Source organism: Coregonus lavaretus, assembly GCF_964263955.1.
Source record: "Coregonus lavaretus genome assembly, chromosome: 13".
Classification (NCBI taxonomy): domain Eukaryota; kingdom Metazoa; phylum Chordata; class Actinopteri; order Salmoniformes; family Salmonidae; genus Coregonus; species Coregonus lavaretus.
This window is the reverse complement of record NC_140000.1, coordinates 3,017,544-3,039,464: the sequence shown is the minus strand read 5'-3', so window position 1 is coordinate 3,039,464 and position 21,921 is coordinate 3,017,544. Positions and strand designations below refer to the sequence as shown.

The window sequence follows — 21,921 nt, the reverse complement described above, 5'->3', positions numbered from 1 at the left end:
TGCGGGAACCAACTGACTCGCTGCCTTTTCATCTATCAACAAGACACCTACAGTGCTTTCAGAAAGTATTCAGACCCCTTCAGTTGTTCCACATTTTGTTACATTACAGCCTTATTCTAAAATGGATGAAATGCATTTTTTTTCCCTCATCAATCTACACACATTACCCCATAATGATAAAGCGAAAACAGGTTTTTAGAAATGTTAGCAAATGTATTAAAAATAAAAAACAGAAATACCTTATTTACATAAGAATTCAGACCCTTTACTCAGTACTTTGTTGAAGCACCTTTGGCAGCGATTACAGCCTCGAAACTTCTGCCTTCTTGAAGGCCAACGGGTCACTGCGCAATAGCTAGCAGTAGTTTTCCCCCGGTCTAGCTAGCTAGCTTTTGTTGTCGGCTAGTTTGCAGCGGCTGCAGCAGGTGTTATCAAATGAATAGTGGTAGTGGTAGTATAGTGGTTGTATCATCTCCATTCTCTCTTAATGGAGAGGTGTTCTTAATTTACAGCTCCAGGCTACATGGACAGCCTCATTTCACATCTACAGTAACAGCATTGGGCTGGACCTTGGTGATGTGCTATGTTTGCTTTCAGTTCCAAAGCTGAATATGATAGCTCCAAAGCTGAATATGACAGCTCCAAAGCTGAATATGACAGCTCCACAGCTGAATATGACAGCTCCAAAGCTGAATATGATAGCTCCAAAGCTGAATATGACAGCTCCAAAGCTGAATATGACAGCTCCAAAGCTGAATATGACAGCTCCAAAGCTGAATATGACAGCTCCACAGCTGAATATGACAGCTCCACAGCTGAATATGACAGCTCCAAAGCTGAATATGACAGCTCCAAAGCTGAATATGACAGCTCCACAGCTGAATATGACAGCTCCAAAGCTGAAGATGACAGCTCCAAAGCTGAATATGACAGCTCCAAAGCTGAAGATGACAGCTCCAAAGCTGAATATGATAGCTCCAAAGCTGAATATGACATCTCCAAAGCTGAATATGACAGCTCCAAAGCTGAAGATGACAGCTCCAAAGCTGAATATGGGTCGTAGAAGAGCCTACTTGAGTAACTGGGATATTTTTTTCCTACTAAACAACATAGGCCTAGTTGAATGCACTGTCTGTAAGTCGCTCTGGATACGAGTGTCTGCTAAACACTTTAGCCTACGCTGAATGAACATAAAGGCAAGCGTTAAGAGACCTATAGCTATAGCCTAGCCTATAGACCTATAGGATGCATTAGAGGAGGGATGGAATCATGGCAGTGAAGACTGGTGGTGCATCTGTCAGCCATTACCCCAGCACGGCTTCAACGTGTGTGTATGTGAACACTGTGTGTGTGTGTGTGTGTGTGTGTGTGTGCATGCGAGCGTCCATCAGTGTGTAAGAGGGAGCCTTGTACGCTTGCCACTATGTCCATCCACACACACCCCAAATCCTCTGACCAGACCCACTGTCCACTTTCACCATTCTGCACACACAGACCGCAGGACCTAAGATGGGAAGATGGGCAAAGGTACTAGGGTGTGTTTTGGTGCACATAACACGTACCTAGCTACTGTTGTCCATGGACAACATTGGGCCCTGTAGAATTACATAAGGAACACTTAATTTAATAAGATCTCTATGTTGGGCCCACCCAAAGTGAACGCTCTCCGGAAAAGCTGCAGAAGTCGTTTTTATGAGGGGTTACAGGTCAGATCTAGTGTGAATCTGGGGCAACACCTCAGTGGGAGAGCTTTGAAGATGTTCACGGAGGTGCTTCAGAACAAAGTGCTTCTGCTTTATATGAATAAATCAGTGTGACCTCAGGCGGATACCAGGGTGTATTTTGGGACACAACACAACACGTTGCTACTTGCTTTCCTCTTCTACTTGACCATGTGATTTAAAGACCCTCAAACTGCACTTAGCGTTATCTATTTATTAGATTTGCTAGATTTGCCAGTGAGGCGAACACCATACACAGTGTCATTATATTGATACACTGTGATTGTCTGAATCAGGTTGTTTAGTGCTGGGCTGGAATAAAAGGCTGCCTCAGTAGTGGCTCTCCAGACCAGAGCTGTAGTTTTGAAGAACCCTTCCCCTAAAGGCTGTGGTTGCTTTTCTGCGTCCCAAATGGCCTAGGCTGAGCCCTACGGGCCCTGGTCAAATGTAATGCACTATATACTGAATAGAGTGCCATTTGGGATATAACCTTTGACCCTTGGGGCCACATGCTGCCAGTGTTTCTCTTCATGGCCACAGGGGGGCAGCACTTTCCCATAGCCCAGGCCAGACCAGGCAGAGGCAGGCACTAGGTAGGCAGGCACAGCTGGTGAGTGGCAGACACGGGGTGGGTTTATGGGGCATCTCCGCACTCCCACATGGCATCGCAGTGGGGAGGCTGTTTGAAGTTGGGCCTGGTTCACCTCAGGGTGTGACGGGAGGGAGAGAGAGATGGAGGGAGGGAGGGAGGGAGGGAGGGAGGGAGGGAGGGAGGGAGGGAGGGAGGGAGGGAGGGAGGGAGGGAGGGATGGAGGGAGAGAGGGAGGGAGGGAGGGAGGGAGAGAGGGAGGGAGGGAGGGAGGGAGGGAGGGAGGGAGGGAGGGAGAGAGGGAGGGAGAGAGGGAGGGATGGAGGGAGAGAGGGAGGGATGGAGGGAGAGAGGGAGAGAGGGAGGGAGGGAGGGAGGGAGGGAGAGAGGGAGGGAGGGAGGGAGGGAGGGAGGGAGGGAGGGAGGGAGGGAGGGAGGGAGGGAGGGAGGGAGAGAGGGAGGGATGGAGAGAGGGAGGGAGGGAGGGAGAGAGGGAGGGAGAGAGGGAGGGATGGAGAGAGGGAGGGAGGGAGGGAGGGAGGGAGGGAGGGAGGGAGGGAGAGAGGGAGGGAGAGAGGGAGGGATGGAGAGAGGGAGGGAGGGAGGGAGGGAGGGAGGGATGGAGGGAGAGATGGAGGGAGGGAGGGAGGGAGGGAGGGAGGGAGGGAGGGAGGGAGGGAGGGAGGGAGGGAGGGAGGGATGGAGGGAGAGAGGCTGTCCGTTGTTTGGCAGCACTGCAGAGCCGAGCCAAACGTCTGGAGCACAGCATGGGAAAGCACAGTGTGTGGAGGGTTGTCTAAACTATGGGCAACATGGTGACTGCAGTAAGGAAGAGGCTGCATAGTTAAAGTTGGATCAGATCAGAATAATAATAAAATGCCATTTAGCAGACGCTTTTATCCAAAGCGACTTACAGTCATGTGTGCATACATTTTTTTTAACGTATGGGTGGTCCCGGGGATCGAACCCACTACCCTGGCGTTACAAGCGCCATGCTCTACCAATTGAGCTACAGAGGACCACAGAAGACTTATGAGAAAGCCCAGTGCCAGCCAGCGCCATGGAAGGCTTCATTAAATACGTTGTGTAGCCTAGATTAGACCCAGCCTTCTTTGTTGTGCGTTTTTAATGAAAAGCTAATTTATCTAGTTTGTTGATGAGATGTGAGAGAGGGGTTTGGATACGAGGTGGTTTGTGGACGATCTCCAGCTGTGCTTAGCTTGAGGACGACGGCTAGTCTAGACAGCAGCCCATGACGTAATTTGTTAAACATCATCACACTAGCTAGCTACTGTTGTTTTGGTAAGAGTGACACACACCCAGTCCGAACACACAACCACTGCCTCCCCTCTTGACCACATGTGATTGTTATGAGGACCATTCAGTGACAGCTTTGTTGCTGTGTGTGTGTCATGTCTGCTGTTATATGATCAGGCTAACCTCTCTCTCCCTCCCCCTCTCCCTCCCCCTCCCCCTCCCCCTCTCCCTCTCTCTCTCCCGTCTGTCTCTCGTCAGACACAGATCCTCATCAGTTGGAGAACCAGGAGCAGCAGCAGCCCACCTATGTTGCCCTCAGCTACATCAACAGGTGAGCAGGCTACTAGCCTAACCCTGACCTATACTGAACAAAAATAGAAACGCAACATGCAACAATTTCAAAGATTTTGCTGAGTTACAGTTCATAAAAGGAAATCAGTCAATTTAAATAAATAAATTAGTCCCTAATCTATGGATTTCACATGACTGGGAAGTGGGCCCACCCGCTGGGGACCCAGGCCCAGCCAATCAGAATTAGTTTTTCCCTACAAAAGGGCTTTATTACAGACAGAAATACTCCTCAAAAATACTATTTGTTCAGTGTATATACCAATCAGACCTTTAACCATGTCCCAAAGGATCATGGTTATGAAATCCCTAATGAGCGGTATTCTTATGGTTCAGTTTAAACTGTCCTAACTCTGGCCAGAAAAGGGATTAATGACCAAATGTCATTAGTAAATAGTTGATTAAACAGTTACTTATCTCAGTATGACCCTGTGAAGGTTTGTGTTTGAGGTCTAAGTCTATGCTACATGATAGGTGTATCGGAGGTAAGAACGTGCCTTAAGCTCACCAATGGTGCTATCCAATAGGATCCTTTTCTATAGCACAACTGGTTGGTACGTTGTCAAGAAGACCTCTGGTTGGAGTCCAGTAAGGGGACAGGGACAGTGGAGGAAGAAAAGCTGTTAGCAGCACATTGACTTCGGTTTCATAGGGCCATGCACTTCAACCTCCGAGGGAATCTGGTCCCAGTGTGTGTGTGTGTGTGTGTGTGTGTGTGTGTGTGTGTGTGTGTGTGTGTGTGTGTGTGTGTGTGTAGCCTAGTTCCACTAGCAACTTCCATCTAGCAGCAGTCAGTCTCATCTGGTGGATAACTCAGTTTAATTGTGTTAGCATTGGGTAACAGGATGTTAAGTTACCCTGGGTCCTACATTAATAGACCAAGATGACATTTCAATCTCATCCCAGTTCTCTTTGATATGGAGATATAAAAAGGTCGAAGGCAATCTGAGGCAGTAGTGTAACTGTATGAAAAACGTGGTCCTCTGTAGCTCAGCTGGTAGAGCACGGCGCTTGTAACGCCAAGGTAGTGGGTTCGATCCCCGGGACCACCCATACACAAAAATGTATGCACGCATGACTGTAAGTCGCTTTGGATAAAAGCGTCTGCTAAATGGCATATTATTATTATTTATATTATTAAAAAGGGGCTAGCTACCACTGTCTGTCTCCCCGTCTTTAGACACACATCTTGATGCGGTTTCAGCTTTCATCTGTTCATTTCACTTCTGCTTTAACAGTGTCTGTGTGAACAGTTCATTTTTATGACTTACATTTACACAAGACTTTACAATGTAACAACGTTTTGGTCAGAGATATAGGCCTACTGTTAAACATGACGTTTGGTCAGAGATATAGGCCTACTGTTAAACATGACGTTTGGTCAGAGATATAGGCCTACTGTTAAACATGACGTTTGGTCAGAGATATAGGCCTACTGTTAAACATGACGTTTGGTCAGAGATATAGGCCTACTGTTAAACATGACGTTTGGTCAGAGATATAGGCCTACTGTTAAACATGACGTTTGGTCAGAGATATAGGCCTACTGTTAAACAGGAAGTTTGGTCAGAGATATAGGCCTACTGTTAAACATGAAGTTTGGTCAGCGATATAGGCCTACTGTTAAACATTAAGTTTGGTCAGAGATATAGGCCTACTGTTAAACATGAAGTTTGGTCAGAGATATAGGCCTACTGTTAAACATGAAGTTTAGTCAGAGATATAGGCCTACTGTTAAACATGAAGTTTGGTCAGAGATATAGGCCTACTGTTAAACATGAAGTTTGGTCAGAGATATAGGCCTACTGTTAAACATGAAGTTTGGTCAGAGATATAGGCCTACTGTTAAACATGACGTTTGGTCAGAGATATAGGCCTACTGTTAAACATGAAGTTTGGTCAGAGATATAGGCCTACTGTTAAACATGACGTTTGGTCAGAGATATAGGCCTACTGTTAAACATGAAGTTTGGTCAGAGATATAGGCCTACTGTTAAACATGAAGTTTGGTCAGCGATATAGGCCTACTGTTAAACATGAAGTTTGGTCAGAGATATAGGCCTACTGTTAAACATGAAGTTTGGTCAGAGATATAGGCCTACTGTTAAACATGAAGTTTAGTCAGAGATATAGGCCTACTGTTAAACATGAAGTTTGGTCAGAGATATAGGCCTACTGTTAAACATGGGAATGATAGACTCAGAGCATATGTTGTTGTACAGTGACTTCAGCGGTATAAGTTTGTAACGGAGGAGGTTCTGTGAACAACCACGCTGGCACGATGAGACTAACCTTGCCTAAGACCTGACACGCATTAGCTCCCTGAGCTAATACCTAGGCTTTAGCTCAGCAGGCTAGTACAGCCTTGTGGCGCGCAAGTCAATCAATCTATCAAATTGTATTTAAAAAGCCCTTTTTTTACATCAGCAGATGTCACAAAGTGCTATACAGAAACCCTGCCTAAAACCCCAAACAGCAGCAATGCAGATGTAGAAGCACGGTGGCTAGGAAAAACTCCCTAGAAAGGCAGAAACCTAGGAAGAAACCTAGAGAGGAACCAGGCTCTGAGGGGTGACCCGGATTCAAACCGAGTTGGTCATATATGATGTGTGGTTGTGTGTCCTCTCTCATCATCCATCTCTCTCTGCCTCCTCCCTTCCCCAGGTTTATGACAGAGGCAGCGCGTCGGGAGCACCATGAGAGGCTGAAGAGGAAGGTGCACCCCAAGCTGTCTCAGACAGGCAGTCTGTCTCGTAGCAGTAACATCTCCACTCCTCCCAGACACAGCAGTGGGAACCTCACCCCGCCTGTCACCCCTCCCATCACACCCTCTTCCTCCTTTCGTAGCAGCACTCCTACGTGTAAGATACCGTGTGACAACAGAGTAGACCACCGTCATCTAGGAGGCAGGCGGCAGTAGTTTATGTAATATGGATTATGTCACTTCATTGTCCCATATTTTGGTTTGGATCAGGAAGTGCCTCTTTAAGTTTCAGGAGAATACAGGGAATATATGTGTAATGTCTCACAGCAGGGTCCTTAGAGAAGCAGAGAGGGTTGACTCTCACGGTCAGTTGGTAGAGGCCTGCACAGGGAAGGTACAGGGCTATGTCTAATATTACAGAGCTTAATTCCTCAGAATCTCATCATTTTAAGTTTCCATGGCATTTGCTTACTTGTGTTCATTGTTTGTGTCTTTCCCATGTCGCCACTTAGTAAGATATGCTGGGTCTTTCAATCCTAATTGCTGTCTCTTTGGTTCTTGTGGTTGTGGAGTCAAATCTTATGTTGCATTGCCTTAACCCTAGGACCTTGTGAAACGGGCTAAATTCTTTCCCACAAAACAGTCTCTCCACAATTTCGGGCTCAGTAACAAGGCAACAGTAGAACCCTGTGGGAACCCTACAGCCAGAACACATGTGGAAGGCTTGAGTCTGAATCTGTCTCAGCACATCAGCCGGTCCAAAACCCCTGAGGCTAGGATGCCCATGCCAGCCATAGGATGCATCCCAAATGGCACTCTATTATAGTGCACTACTTTTGACCAGAGCCCTATGGGCCCTTGTCAAAAGTAGTACACTATATATAGGGAATAGGGTCCCATTTGGGACTGAGCCTTAGTCATTAACTGTGCTTGAATCAGAGCAGAGTACTGGAGCTGCTGAAATAGGAGTATTAGTCTAATTGTTTATGGATGGCAGTAAGCACGTTTTATGACAAATCGTATTTTGTTGGGTGTTGTGTGTGTGTGTGTGTGGTGTGTGTGTGTGTGTGTGTGTGTGTGTGTGTGTGTACCTGTGTCTGTATGTGTTTCTCCCCTCCAGGCAGTGAGTATGATGAGGAGGAGGAGGAGGAGGAGGACTATGAGGAGTCAGACAGTGGTGAGTCCTGGACCACAGAGAGTGCCATCAGCTCAGAGTCTATCCTCAGCTCCATGTGTATGAACGGAGGAGAGGAGAAACCCTTCGCCTGCCCTGTGCCTGGCTGCAAGAAGAGATACAAGGTGGGCCAACCGCACTCAGTCCATGAATCAATACCATGTGTAAATGGAAAAACCTCAAATAGCTTTTAACTAGAGTCCTGAGTTGAACTAAGAGTCAGAGTGTTTCCTCATCAGGTCATGTGGTCAGGAAAGTCTCCTGTCCCTACCTACCCGTCTGTGGATATTGGCTAGATACATAGTCTATGCTTTCTGTTCAAGTGACTGCTTCTCCTTCTCATAAGACTCCAAATTAAAACCATCCATTACCCAAGATGTTGGTTTGGTCCTAAACAGACCAAGGCTCTGCATACAGATAAAGCAACACCTCACGGCACAACGCCTCTCCCCTATTTGACCTAGATAGTTTGTGTGTATCTACTGATATGTAGGCTACGTGTGCCTTTTTAAAATTGATGTAGTTCTGTTCTTGTCTGTTAATGTTCTGTATTATGTCATGTTTCATGTTTTGTGTGGACCCCAGGAAGAGTAGCTGCTGCTTTCGCAACAACTAATATGGATCCTAATAAAATACCAAATACCAAAATGCTGCGGTAATGACACTGTGATGTCCATATTACAACCCAGTTCAAACGGATTGTCAAATACCGCCATAGAGTTACCGCAGTTGAGAAAACAGGGTGTTAGTCAAACATTACAGCATGTCAACATCTTGAAATGCAAAACATCCACGTCCACTGCAGTGATTTAGGGAGGTTTTTACAGGATTTTCCATTCCCATCTGGGTTGGCTGTGTGTCCGGGATAAATGGTGTTCAGCTTGAGAAAATGGCATTGCTGACGTGAATGACAGGATTATGGCTGATGACACACTTAGTAGTAGACTGTAGGCCAGATGTCAAACTCATTCCACAGAGGGCCGAGTGTCTACGGGTTTTCGCTCCACCCTTGGAACTTGATTGATGAATTAACACCCCTCACCTGATTGTCTAGGTCTTATTTGAAAGGAAAAAACTAAAACCCGCAGACACCCCTGCTGAGTTTACGTTTGACACCCCTGCTTTACTAGAAACATGATATAGAGTTAGTAATAGACTCTAGGCCCGGGGTGTCAAACATACTCAATGTATGTGGCACCTTAAGTGGGGAGGACGCGCTCGTGGTAATGGCTAGAATTAGTGGAATGGTATCAAATACATCAAACACATGGTTTCCAGGTGTTTGATGCCATTCCATTTGCTCCGTTCCAGCCATTATCAGCAGCCTCCTGTGAACTAAATATACACTGCTCAAAAAAATTAAGGGAACACTAAAATAACACATCCTAGATCTGAATGAATGAAATAATCTTATTAAATACTTTTTTCTTTACATAGTTGAATGTGCTGACAACAAAATCACACAACAATTATCAATGGAAATCAAATTTATCAACCCATGGAGGTCTGGATTTGGAGTCACCCTCAAAATTAAAGTGGAAAACCACACTACAGGCTGATCCAACTTTGATGTAATGTCAAAATTAGGCTCAGTAGTGTGTGTGGCCTCCACGTGCCTGTATGACCTCCCTACAACGCCTGGGCATGCTCCTGATGAGGTGGTGGATGGTCTCCTGAGGGATCTCCTCCCAGACCTGTACTAAAGCATCCGCCAACTCCTGGACAGTCTGTGGTGCAACGTGGCGTTGGTGGATGGAGCGAGACATGATGTCCCAGATGTGCTCAATTGGATTCAGGTCTGGGGAACGGGCGGGCCAGTCCATAGCATCAATGCCTTCCTCTTGCAGGAACTGCTGACACACTCCAGCCACATGAGGTCTAGCATTGTCTTGCATTAGGAGGAACACAGGGCCAACCGCACCAGCATATGGTCTCACAAGGGGTCTGAGGATCTCATCTCGGTACCTAATGGCAGTCAGGCTACCTCTGGCGAGCACATGGAGGGCTGTGCGGCCCCCCAAAGAAATGCCACCCCACACCATGACTGACCCACCGCCAAACCGGTCATGCTGGAGGATGTTGCAGGCAGCAGAACGTTCTCCACGGCGTCTCCAGACTCTGTCATGTCTGTCAGGTGTGCTCAGTGTGAACCTGCTTTCATCTGTGAAGAGCACAGGGCGCCAGTGGCGAATTTGCCAATCTTGGTGTTCTCTGGCAAATGCCAAACGTCCTGCACGGTGTTGGGCTGTAAGCACAAACCCCACCTGTGGACGTCTGGCCCTCATATCACCCTCATGGAGTCTGTTTCTGACCGTTTGAGCAGACACATGCACATTTGTGGCCTGCTGGAGGTCATTTTGCAGGGCTCTGGCAGTGCTCCTCCTTGCACAAAGGCGGAGGTAGCAGTCCTGCTGCTGGGTTGTTGCCCTCCTACGGCCTCCTCCACGTCTCCTGATGTACTGGCCTGTCTCCTGGTAGCGCCTCCATGCTCTGGACACTACGCTGACAGACACAGCAAACCTTCTTGCCACAGCTCGCATTGATGTGCCATCCTGGATGAGCTGTACTACCTGAGCCACTTGTGTGGGTTGTAGACTCGGTCTCATGCTACCACTAGAGTGAAAGCACCGCCAGCATTCAAAAGTGACCAAAACATCAGCCAGGAAGCATAGGAACTGAGAAGTGGTCTGTGGTCTCCACCTGCAAAACCAGTCCTTTATTGGGGGTGTCTTGCTAATTGCCTATAATTTCCACCTGTTGTCTATTCGATTTGCACAACAGCATGTGAAATGTATTGTCAATCAGTGTTGCTTCCTAAGTGGACAGTTTGATTTCACAGAAGTGTGATTGACTTGGAGTTACATTGTGTTGTTTAAGTCTTCCCTTTATTTTTTTGAGCAGTGTACTTTAAAATGACTAAAATCAAATCGAAACACTGTAGAAATTATATTGGACCTACATTCAAACAGTTTCTTGACTGTGTCCAGCTCGCTGACCGGATGCGACCCCCGGGGCAACATTGAATTGACACCCCTTCACTAGGCTGTACAAGAAGCATGCAGAGATTAAGGACGTTGTGTTGAGTTAGTTCAACTGACAGAAGACATCTGGACAAATATAGGCTTCTTGAATCCTTTGCGAGATGGACAAATAATCAAGTATATTTTTATATATTCTATTCTGTCACTATGTTGTACAGTAAACATACAGAGAGATGTGTAGTTAGGTTTAGTGTTATGAGAGAATCATGACTGTTATACAGTGGGGAAGAAAAGTATTTAGTCAGCCACCAATTGTGCAAGTTCTCCCACTTAAAAAGATGAGAGAGGCCTGTAATTTTCATCATAGGTACACGTCAACTATGACAGACAAAATGAGAAAATCTTTTCCAGAAAATCACATTGTAGGATTTTTTATGAATTTATTTGCAAATTATGGTGGAAAATAAGTATTTGGTCAATAACAAAAGTTTCTCAATACTTTGTTATATACCCTTTGTTGGCAATGACACAGGTCAAACGTTTTCTGTAAGTTTTCACAAGGTTTTCACACACTGTTGCTGGTATTTTGTCCCATTCCTCCATGCAGATCTCCTCTAGAGCAGTGATGTTTTGGGGCTGTCGCTGGGCAACACAGACTTTCAACTCCCTCCAAATATTTTCTATGGGGTTGAGATCTGGAGACTGGCTAGGCCACTCCAGGACCTTGAAATGCTTCTTACGAAACCACTCCTTCGTTGCCCGGGCGGTGTGTTTGGGATCATTGTCATGCTGAAAGACCCAGCCACGTTTCATCTTCAATGCCCTTGCTGATGGAAGGAGGTTTTCACTCAAAATCTCACGATACATGGCCCCATTCATTCTTTCCTTTACACGGATCAGTCGTCCTGGTCCCTTTGCAGAAAAACAGCCCCAAAGCATGATGTTTCCACCCCCATGCTTCACAGTAGGTATGGTGTTCTTTGGATGCAACTCAGCATTCTTTGTCCTCCAAACACGACGAGTTGAGTTTTTACCAAAAAGTTCTATTTTGGTTTCATCTGACCATATGACATTCTCCCAATCCTCTTCTGGATCATCCAAATGCACTCTAGCAAACAGACGGGCCTGGACATGTACTGGCTTAAGCAGGGGGACACGTCTGGCACTGCAGGATTTGAGTCCCTGGCGGCGTAGTGTGTTACTGATGGTAGGCTTTGTTACTTTGGTCCCAGCTCTCTGCAGGTCATTCACTAGGTCCCCCCGTGTGGTTCTGGGATTTTCTTGTGATCATTTTTACCCCTTTGGGTGAGATCTTGCGTGGAGCCCCAGATCGAGGGAGATTATCAGTGGTCTTGTATGTCTTCCATTTCCTAATAATTGCTCCCACAGTTGATTTCTTCAAACCAAGCTGCTTACCTATTGCAGATTCAGTCTTCCCAGCCTGGTGCAGGTCTACAATTTTGTTTCTGGTGTCCTTTGACAGCTCTTTGGTCTTGGCCATAGTGGAGTTTGGAGTGTGACTGTTTGAGGTTGTGGACAGGTGTCTTTTATACTGATAACAAGTTCAAACAGGTGCCATTAATACAGGTAACGAGTGGAGGACAGAGGAGTCTCTTAAAGAAGAAGTTACAGGTCTGTGAGAGCCAGAAATCTTGCTTGTTTGTAGGTGACCAAATACTTATTTTCCACCATAATTTGCAAATAAATTCATTAAAAATCCTACAATGTGATTTTCTGGATTTTTTTTCTCAATTTGTCTGTCATAGTTGACGTGTACCTATGATGAAAATTACAGGCCTCTCTCATCTTTTTAAGTGGGAGAACTTGCACAATTGGTGGCTGACTAAATACTTTTTTTCCCCACTGTATGAGACTGATCCAGTGTTCTCCAAATCCAGTTGAAGACCCTGATTGGTTGAATATTTGAATCAGATGTGTGTGAATCAGGGCTGGATCAAAAGCCCCTGTACACACCCAGTAGCACTCCAGGACTGGAGTTGGCGAACACTGGACTAATTCAACCTTAGCTTACTCTGCCCACTTACACTCTGTACTGTCCCCTCCCCCTCATTCAGAATGTGAACGGGATCAAGTACCACGCCAAGAACGGCCACCGGACACAGATCCGCGTCCGCAAGCCCTTCAAGTGCCGCTGTGGGAAGAGCTACAAGACGCCCCAGGGCCTGAGGCACCACACCGTCAACTTCCACCCGCCCGTCTTTGCCCACATCCGCAAGATTCAGCAGTAGCACCCCCCCACCCCATTTTCTTCATATCTTTGTACTTTTTCACATTTGAGCTATCATGTGTCTTTTTGATATATTTTTGGCACATCGTGCTTACTGTTAAGATGATGATGATGCTATGTTTGAAATAGTGCGTACTGCCGCGTTCAAAACAACTCGGAACTCAGAACTCTTCGACTTCAGTGCAGGGATCTTTTTTTATTTTTGTGACTGGCTCTGACTTCCGAACGGTCATCCAGCTCGGAATTCCAAGTCGGAAACTCTGGCATCTTTATAGAGCTCCGACTTTCCGACCTGAAGATCACTGACGTCATGATTTGACCTCTTTTTTCCCCCCCGAGTTCCCAGTTGTCTTGAAAGCACCATGAGTTAAGGTTCATAGCCCTGCCCCTGGGCTGTGTTCGGCAGAGCAAATCGTGGTGGAATATTTACATACAGATATGTTGTGTACGTTACCACTTACTGAACTTGACTCGAGTGTTCAGGTAATGTTGTGTTCGAAAGAAAGGGCATGAGAGTGGAGAGGCCAGGGGAGAAAGCAAGCATCACCACCACAAAGTGGAGGCAAGAAAATCTGAATGTTTGTGAAATATAACAATGTCTATACATCCTGTGTAGCTCAGTTGGTAGAGCATGGCGCTTGCAATGCCAGGGTTGTGGGTTTGATTCTCACAGGGGACCATTTTATTTTTTAAAGGTATGAAAATGTATGTATGCCCTTGCTCTGGATAAGAGTGTCTGGTAAAATAGTAGGCTATTATATATTTTTCCCATTCTGAAAGTATAGTTTTAAGATTCACTTTTCTAGTATTACTTTATTTTTTATTTTTTTTGTGTTTTAGCACCAAAATACTATCTCAGGTGAGAGTTTGCCGCCAGCATTTCAGCACCACAATCCTAATCACAATCCTTCCCGTGTTCTGATAGGTACGCGACCCAAATGGCACCCTATTCCCTATATAGTGCACTACTTTTGACTATAGCCCTATGGGCCCTGGTCCAACAAAAGTAGTGCGCTAAATAGGGAATAGGGTGCCATTTGGGATACAAATAGTATTTTAGGATCGGCTGTTATGCTGTTCACTGGAATCTTGGGATTGGGTGTCACAGCAGTCCCAGTATTCCGGAACCCATTCCCAGTATTCCGGAACCCTTCCATTCAAGGGTGCTGAGCAGTTATCTTCTTTGCCATAGCCTTGTGAAGCATTTAAGCACTTTGTAGTAACCAGTTGGCAACAGAATTAGGATGGTTTTCGTTGCCAATAACTCTTGTCTGCTACATGTCTGGTCGGTGTGTGCAGCAGCAGTCACAGGAACTAGAGAGAGAGCCAGACTCTGGATGTACTCAACTTTTCCAAGGGAGTTTTACATTTTTTCAGACCTCCAGTGTTTCCTGTTTGTTGTGGTGAGATTATGTATCTGGTTTCCTTGAATTGTAGACCAGAAGACAGAGTTCCAATCCAGTATCTGTGTATAGCTCCATAGTGACACTTCAGGAACGGCTCATTTGAGCTAGAGTAGACATTCCTGTAAAGAAAAGATGGTCATATCTCCATTCTGCTCCATTTCTCCTCCTGTGTCCCTCTAGCCTTTTAATGTAGTCTTATAAAAGGTAATGTGCCATACTGGTTATCAGAGAGCAAGGGGCTAATCAACAACCCATCAAAACATCATCACTGCATGGAATTCAATGTTGTTATGGAACTACACGTTAATGTGTGCGCCCTTGCCCTATTCCCTATATAGTCCATAGGGCTCTGGTCAAAAGTAGTGCACTATATAGGGAATAGGGTGCGCCATTTGGGACACAGATTATGTTGATGGACATTGACAGTATTATACTGCCAATACATATGGAGGGAAGTATTTGATATATTGTGTATAGTAAATGTATTGTCTCTAAGTGCAATAAATTATATTTTTATATGTTTCTGGAGATTGATGACCCTTACTGTGTGTGTATGTATTCTGTAAACTAAGGCAACACCAGAGGTTGTTTTGGAACTGACGGTGATGTACAAAACAAGCTGCTTTAGAAATGTAGCTGTGATTACATTTGAAACATCACAATTGCCTCTGATGTGTCCCTGGACATTTTTGCACCATTACATATTTTTTTCCACCTTTATTTAAACAGGGAGTAACATTGAGACCAAGGTCTGTTTTACAAAGGAGCCCTGACTGAGTATGTATGTGCACAAGGTATTGAATAAACTGACTGGGTATATTATAGGCTGATACGCTACATTGTTCCAAACAGACTTTATTAGTTCAGATTTCATTACATGGGACTCACACAAAGAAATCAAAGGTTTTCTATGATCGTGAAATAACTTGCAGCAAATAACGTAAATAACAAAAATAATAGTTTCTCATCTAACAGAATCCTGGCATGCATTTTAATCAGTAGCGATAGGTGAAGCATGACTTCTTTAGCCAGACACAACCAAACCGGTGGATAATTAAATAATGAGAATCGAAAGAAACTGAAAATCAACTAACAGTAAAATATGACAGCTCTTTCTAACCATACATACACATATTGCAAAAGCTTATACAACACTGTTGGCTTTTAAAAGATTATTCTAAAATAGATTATTTAAAGATAATACAATAATCAGGTTTAGAAGCAATGATTTGTCCCGTCTGTCTGCATATAGTGCACCGAGGCGGCTGCTTTCTAAAAAAGAATGAATACCTGAATTTTATTATGAAGCTCAGGGGAAAGCATTTTGGTTGGAACAGTTCAAATGTATGTTTTGGTAAACGCCTGATGTAGCCTACTTTCCCTGACTTTACATAGTCTAGTAGTGTCTGAGACTGGTGAAGTACAGCGATGACATAGTACTTCACATCATCATCGATCATATCCCACTAATAGAATCTTGATCAGCCACTTCATGTTAAAGAACCTATTATTAAAGACGTTCTGATTCACACAGATTGATAGCCCTGGTCTGAAATATACATGAAATCAGAGCACATGGTTTTAATGGAGAACCAATCACACCACCCAATATATAGACCTTTTCCTTAGTTAATAAAATACGCTAATCAAAACGTCAACGGTCCTAAAAGTGAATCGGAATGAGATCGTCACACCTGTTACAGATGGCAGGGGAAAGAGAGTGCAAGGCAGTTTCATTTCAGTGGCGACTGACAGAAACTGAAGGGTGTAGTGGATGTGGTTTTTAGTCGAAGTTGAGCACGTTGGTGTCAAAGTGGGTGAGCACGTGGTTCTCGAAGATCTTCTGGTCGCAGTCGAGGGGGAACTGCTCGCTGCACATGGGGCACACCTTCCAGTGGCTCTCTACATGCTCCTCAAACTTACTCTGGTCGTAGTTGGGCGGGAAGATCAACTCACACAGCGGACAGCGCTTTTGGACGTTCACACTGCACAGAGGGGAGAGAGAATGGAGTGATGGAAAGAGAAGGAAGGAGTGATGGAAATAGAAGGAAAGAGTGATGGAAAGAAACAAAGAAAAGGTATTGAGAGAGCAACCAAGAGAGAAGGTATTGAGAGAGCAACAAAGAGAGAAGGTATTGAGAGAGCAACAAAGAGAGAAGGTATTGAGAGAGCAACAAAGAGAGAAGGTATTGAGAGAGCAACAAAGAGAGAAGGTATTGAGAGAGCGTTGTGTTAATGAGCAGCCAAGTGATGATGTTGGCAGAGGGGAGCAGAGCAGGACAGCTAACAGGCTAATAAAGGCCATCTGTCAGGTCTACTCTACGTGGGTGGGCCGCTAGCTGGGCTGGGCCACTCATGTTAACACCTACATTAAAGAACAAAGACTTTACACATGTTATCATGATATACACAGGTTGGAGCTGGGAAGCTGCTGTGCTGGGGTGAGAGAGACCAACTTCAATGCATTTTGGGGAGCTCAGGCCTTCAGTGTGTGTGTGTGTGTGTGTGTGTGTGTGTGTGTGTGTGTGTTTGTTTGTGTTACCTGGCCTCAAAGCAAAAGGGAGTCTGTCCATCATTTAAGAATGGGCTGTGGGGTTCAGTAGTTGCTGCAGGCTGTTCATTGGCATTGCCCTGTGGTGGAGGGTAGAAAACTACTTCAGAAATACTATCACACACACAACTGCTGTAGCAGAAAATCATCCCACTGTGTATGATGCAACATATCACTGAGTGAACCTCAGTGGAGGCTGGTGTCACTTTAAAATCGGAGGACAGCTCATAGTAATGGCTGGAATTAAGGTAACAGTATCAAATCAAACATGCTTTCATAATGTTCACTTTATTCAATTCCAGTTATTACTAGGAGCCGTCCTCCCCTCACCAGCCTCCTCTGGTCTATCTTTAAAGCAGACTAACTGACTAACTCACGTTGTTGATGTTGTTTTCAGACTAGCTAACTACCATTGTTGTTTTCAGACTAGCTAACTACCATTGTTGTTTTCAGACTAGCTAACTACCATTGTTGTTTTCAGACTAGCTAACTACCATTTGTTGTTTTCAGACTAGCTAACTACCATTTGTTGTTTTCAGACTAGCTAACTACCATTTTTGTTTTCAGACTAGCTAACTACCATTGTTGTTTCCAGACTAGCTAACTACCATTGTTGTTTTCAGACTAGCTAACTATCATTGTTGTTTTCAGACTAGCTAACTATCATTGTTGTTTTCAGACTAGCTAACTACCATTGTTGTTTTCAGACTAGCTAACTACCATTTGTTGTTTTCAGACTAGCTAACTATCATTGTTGTTTTCAGACTAGCTAACTACCATTGTTGTTTTCAGACTAGCTAACTACCATTGTTGTTTTCAGACTAGCTAACTACCATTGTTGTTTTCAGACTAGCTAACTACCATTGTTGTTTTCAGACTAGCTAACTACCATTTGTTGTTTCCAGACTAGCTAACTACCATTGTTGTTTTCAGACTAGCTAACTATCATTGTTGTTTTCAGACTAGCTAACTATCATTGTTGTTTTCAGACTAGTTAACTATCATTGTTGTTTTCAGACTAGTTAACTATCATTGTTGTTTTCAGACTAGCTAACTCACATTGTTGTTGTTGTTCTGCTGCTCCTCTGGGTCCTCCAGGCCGTCGGGCCGGCTGAGGTTGCGTGCAGGCTGGATGCAGACTACGTTACTATCCCAGGAGGGGGGGCCCACAGGGGGCAAGCGAGGCAGCAGGTCATCAGAGAACTCTCCGTCCGCTCCATCTAGAGTGAGGGAAAAGAGAGGGTCAAAGGTCAATAGGAATGTAAGCATATTAGGGTTTCAAAATTCAGATACCTTTCCCAAAATTCCCAGGTTTTCCAGAAAGAAGCTACAAGAAATGATACATGAAATGAATAGCAATTGAATGAATCTGAACCAACCTCTTGCATCTGAGGTGGAGTAAGGGTTCCCAAAGTGCAGCTGTGTAGGGCTCTGGGGGACCAGCAGTGGAGTGGGGGCGTCCTGGGGGTAGGGCAGGGGATACTGCAGGAACACAGACTGAATGCTCATCTCCTCTGACACTACAGCCTCCGTCTTCTTACCACCACCACCACCACCGCTCTTCTGGAGATCCTGGTGGGGACAGACAAGACAACGGAAACTATTAGATTATATTATTATACATTTATGATTGGAAAGGGAATCCTTTAAAATAACTGATCTTGTATTTTCTCTAACAGAATTGTGCTATCTTGTGGAGGAAATGTATTCATATTTTTCATATATTGTAAATATTATCTTTTGATGCTAAGAAGTACCACACCTGAAACGTCACTCTAAAAGTGTAGCTGCTCCTAAGAAGGAAAGACTTAGCTACATATCTAACTTCAGCTACATTTCTATGTCCATCCTCTCCAGGATAGTCAATACATGACTGGCCACAACCACCTCACAGCAGCTCCTAGAACTATGGTCGGTCTCTCTCCCTCTCCCTCGGTCCCTCTCTCTCGCTCTCCCTGCCTCGTTCCGCCTCTCGGTCCCCATCTCCCTCGGCCCTCTCTCTCCCCCTCGGCCCTCTCTCTCCCCCTTGGTCCCTCTCTCTCCCCCTTGGTCCCTCTCTCGGTCCCCATCTCCCTCGGCCCTCTCTCTCCCCCTCGGCCCTCTCTCTCCCCCTTGGTCCCTCTCTCTCCCCCTCGGCCCTCTCTCTCCCCCTTGGTCCCTCTCTCTCCCCCTCGGCCCTCTCTCTCCCCCTTGGTCCCTCTCTCTCCCCCTTGGTCCCTCTCTCTCCCCCTCGGCCCTCTCTCTCCCCCTTGGTCCCTCTCTCTCCCCCTCGGCCCTCTCTCTCCCCCTTGGTCCCTCTCTCTCCCCCTTGGTCCCTCTCTCTCCCCCTCGGCCCTCTCTCTCCCCCTTGGTCCCTCTCTCTCCCCCTTGGTCCCTCTCTCTCCCCCTTGGTCCCTCTCTCTCCCCCTTGGTCCCTCTCTCTCCCCCTTGGTCCCTCTCTCTCTCCCCCTTGGTCCCTCTCTCTCCCCCTCGGCCCTCTCTCTCCCCCTTGGTCCCTCTCTCTCTCCCTCGGCCCTCTCTCTCCCCCTTGGTCCCTCTCTCTCCCCCTCGGCCCTCTCTCTCCCCCTTGGTCCCTCTCTCTCTCCCCCTTGGTCCCTCTCTCTCTCCCTCGGCCCTCTCTCTCCCCCTTGGTCCCTCTCTCTCTCCCTCGGCCCTCTCTCTCCCCCTTGGTCCCTCTCTCTCCCCCTCGGCCCTCTCTCTCCCCCTCGGCCCTCTCTCTCCCCCTTGGTCCCTCTCTCTCCCCCTCGGCCCTCTCTCTCCCCCTCGGCCCTCTCTCTCCCCCTTGGTCCCTCTCTCGGTCCCCCTCTCTCTCTCTCTCTCTCCCCCTCTTGGTCCCCCCCCCTCACTCTCTCCCCCCCTCGGTTCCCTCCCCTTTCCCTCCCTCCGTCTCGCTCCCCCGTCTGTCTCTCTCTCTCCCCGTCTCTCTCTCTCTCTCTCTCCGTCTCGCCATCCTTCTCTCCGTCCCTCTCTCTCTCGCACCGTCTCTCTCTCCCCTTCTCCCTCACAAACAGTTTAATTAGTCATTCATTAAAAAAGAATATCCTCTCATTTTCGAAGGCAATGGAAGGTTTGTGTTTTACTGGAAGTTTGAAGCAGACGCCAATTTAATTGACAGTCTCAACCTCAAATTGGGTCGTTTTGTTACTCTTAGTGACGAATGCGTCCGCTAGCTAGCTCCCCTTCAGCAGATTCCCCGGGCCCAATCTGGACTTCTCTGTGGTTCAGAGTAATTGAATGGAAAATGAGAAGTCACTTTGCTTTACTTCACCAATTAGAGATGTGTTAAACCCCAGCCAGATTAGGATATGGGAAAATTGCTGCTCTTTTTGGGGTGTTTTTAGTTCAGAGAGGTCTATAAAGGCAGAAAATGAAAGCTATAGTGTAGTGTTGCTATACTTACTAACTTCACCAACTATACTAACCTCCTCAAGTCTCTCCTTGTCCTTCATCAGAGTGGCCAGGGTGTCCTTCAGTTCATTCAGCGCACGCCCCTTCTCAGCCACCTGACTCTGAAGGAGGGAGACGGTCAGGAGACGGTCAGGAGACAGTCGGGAGGGCGTAGGGAGACATGGAGTACACATGGAGAACACATCAGTTTAAGATTATGGCCGTTGAGGAAAAATATTTTGATATCAAATAAATGTCTATCAGTATTAAGGAAAAACATGCCAACTCCTGCATTAGTCAGGCAACAGGAGAGGAGTCCTCAGAGTCCAACCCTGTCCCTGGCTGTCTCTGCGGCTGTGTTCCAAACGGCACCCTATTATCTATATAGTGCACTACTTTTGTCAAAAGAAGTGCACTATATAAGGATAGGGTGCCATTTGGGACACAACTTCAGAGTCCGACCCTGGCGGTCTCCAGGACTTACATAAACAGCAATAAAGCCTTCCTCTGAACGGGCTCTGCACATTAACACAACTGTCACTGGAGTTGGCCTTCAACTGGAGTATTTTCTATTTATTTGCCGTCCTAACATCTGCTCTGATTCTAGCCTGGTCCCAGACCTGTGTGTGGTTTGGCATGACTTATGATAAGTCAGAGGAGATGGCTACATCACTATCACATCCATATCTGGGACCAGGCTATATCATGGCATGACAATGACAGGGAGAGGAGGTTGGATAGAACATCCATATCTGGGACCAGGCTTCTCTTGAAGTATCTAGCTCTCCAGGACTGGAGTAGGAGAGTCCTGCGCTACACTAACCTGGTAGTGATTCTCCTAGCCTGGTCCCAGACCTGTGTGTTGCCCTGCGCTACACTGACCTGGTAGTGATTAGCCTGGTCCCAGACCTACATTTTTACATTTACATTTATATTTTAGTCATTTAGCAGACGCTCTTATCCAGAGCGACTTACAGTTAGTGAGTGCATACATTATTATAAAAAAAAAAAAAAAATCATACTGGCCCCCCGTGGGAATTGAACCCACAACCCTGGCGTTGCAAACGCCATGCCAACCAACTGAGCTACATCCCTGACCTGTCTGTAGCCCTGCTCTAGACTGACCTGATAGTGATTATCCTAGCCTGATCCCAGACCTGTCTGTAGCCCTGCACTACACTGACCTGGTAGTGATTATCCTAGCCTGGTCCCAGACCTGTCTGTAGCCCTGCTCTACACTGACCTGGTAGTGATTATCCTAGCCTGGTCCCAGACCTGTCTGTAGCCCTGCTCTACACTGACCTGGTAGTGATTATCCTAGCCTGGTCCCAGACCTGTCTGTAGCCCTGCTCTACACTGACCTGGTAGTGATTATCCTAGCCTGATCCCAGACCTGTCAGTTTTGGGTTTGAGGAAACAGAAGCCTGCACAACATAATCTATACTGACCTTTTATGATCCTCGTCGGCTGGTCTCAGATCTGTGTACTGCTATACATAGTTTACAATGTACGTGGTAGCGGTCCTCCTAGCCTGGTAACTACAGAATCTACACTG

The 21,921-nt window shown here is 46.1% G+C and overlaps 2 protein-coding genes across 2 annotated transcripts in view; one reads left to right on the top strand and one right to left on the bottom strand.

Moving 5' to 3' along the window:
- LOC311139423 (juxtaposed with another zinc finger protein 1-like) overlaps window positions 1–13,023 on the top strand; it is a gene marked incomplete at both ends in the record, with an annotated part of 35,674 nt that extends 22,651 nt beyond the window's left edge. Inside the window, 4 exons of the mRNA XM_084174299.1 lie at window positions 3,826–3,898; window positions 6,580–6,776; window positions 7,740–7,918; window positions 12,850–13,023. Of these exons, the coding sequence (XP_084030425.1) occupies window positions 3,826–3,898; window positions 6,580–6,776; window positions 7,740–7,918; window positions 12,850–13,023 (623 nt within the window). The remainder of the gene's footprint in view (window positions 1–3,825; window positions 3,899–6,579; window positions 6,777–7,739; window positions 7,919–12,849) is intronic.
- Window positions 13,024–15,265: 2,242 nt separating this feature from the next.
- LOC311140772 (tax1-binding protein 1 homolog B-like) overlaps window positions 15,266–21,921 on the bottom strand; it is a 33,612-nt gene continuing 26,956 nt past the window's right edge. Inside the window, exons 13-17 of the mRNA XM_084175988.1 lie at window positions 20,402–20,488; window positions 18,359–18,551; window positions 18,039–18,199; window positions 16,971–17,059; window positions 15,266–16,413 (exon numbers count right to left, since the gene is read on the bottom strand). Of these exons, the coding sequence (XP_084032114.1) occupies window positions 16,212–16,413; window positions 16,971–17,059; window positions 18,039–18,199; window positions 18,359–18,551; window positions 20,402–20,488 (732 nt within the window). The 3' untranslated portion in view covers window positions 15,266–16,211. The remainder of the gene's footprint in view (window positions 16,414–16,970; window positions 17,060–18,038; window positions 18,200–18,358; window positions 18,552–20,401; window positions 20,489–21,921) is intronic.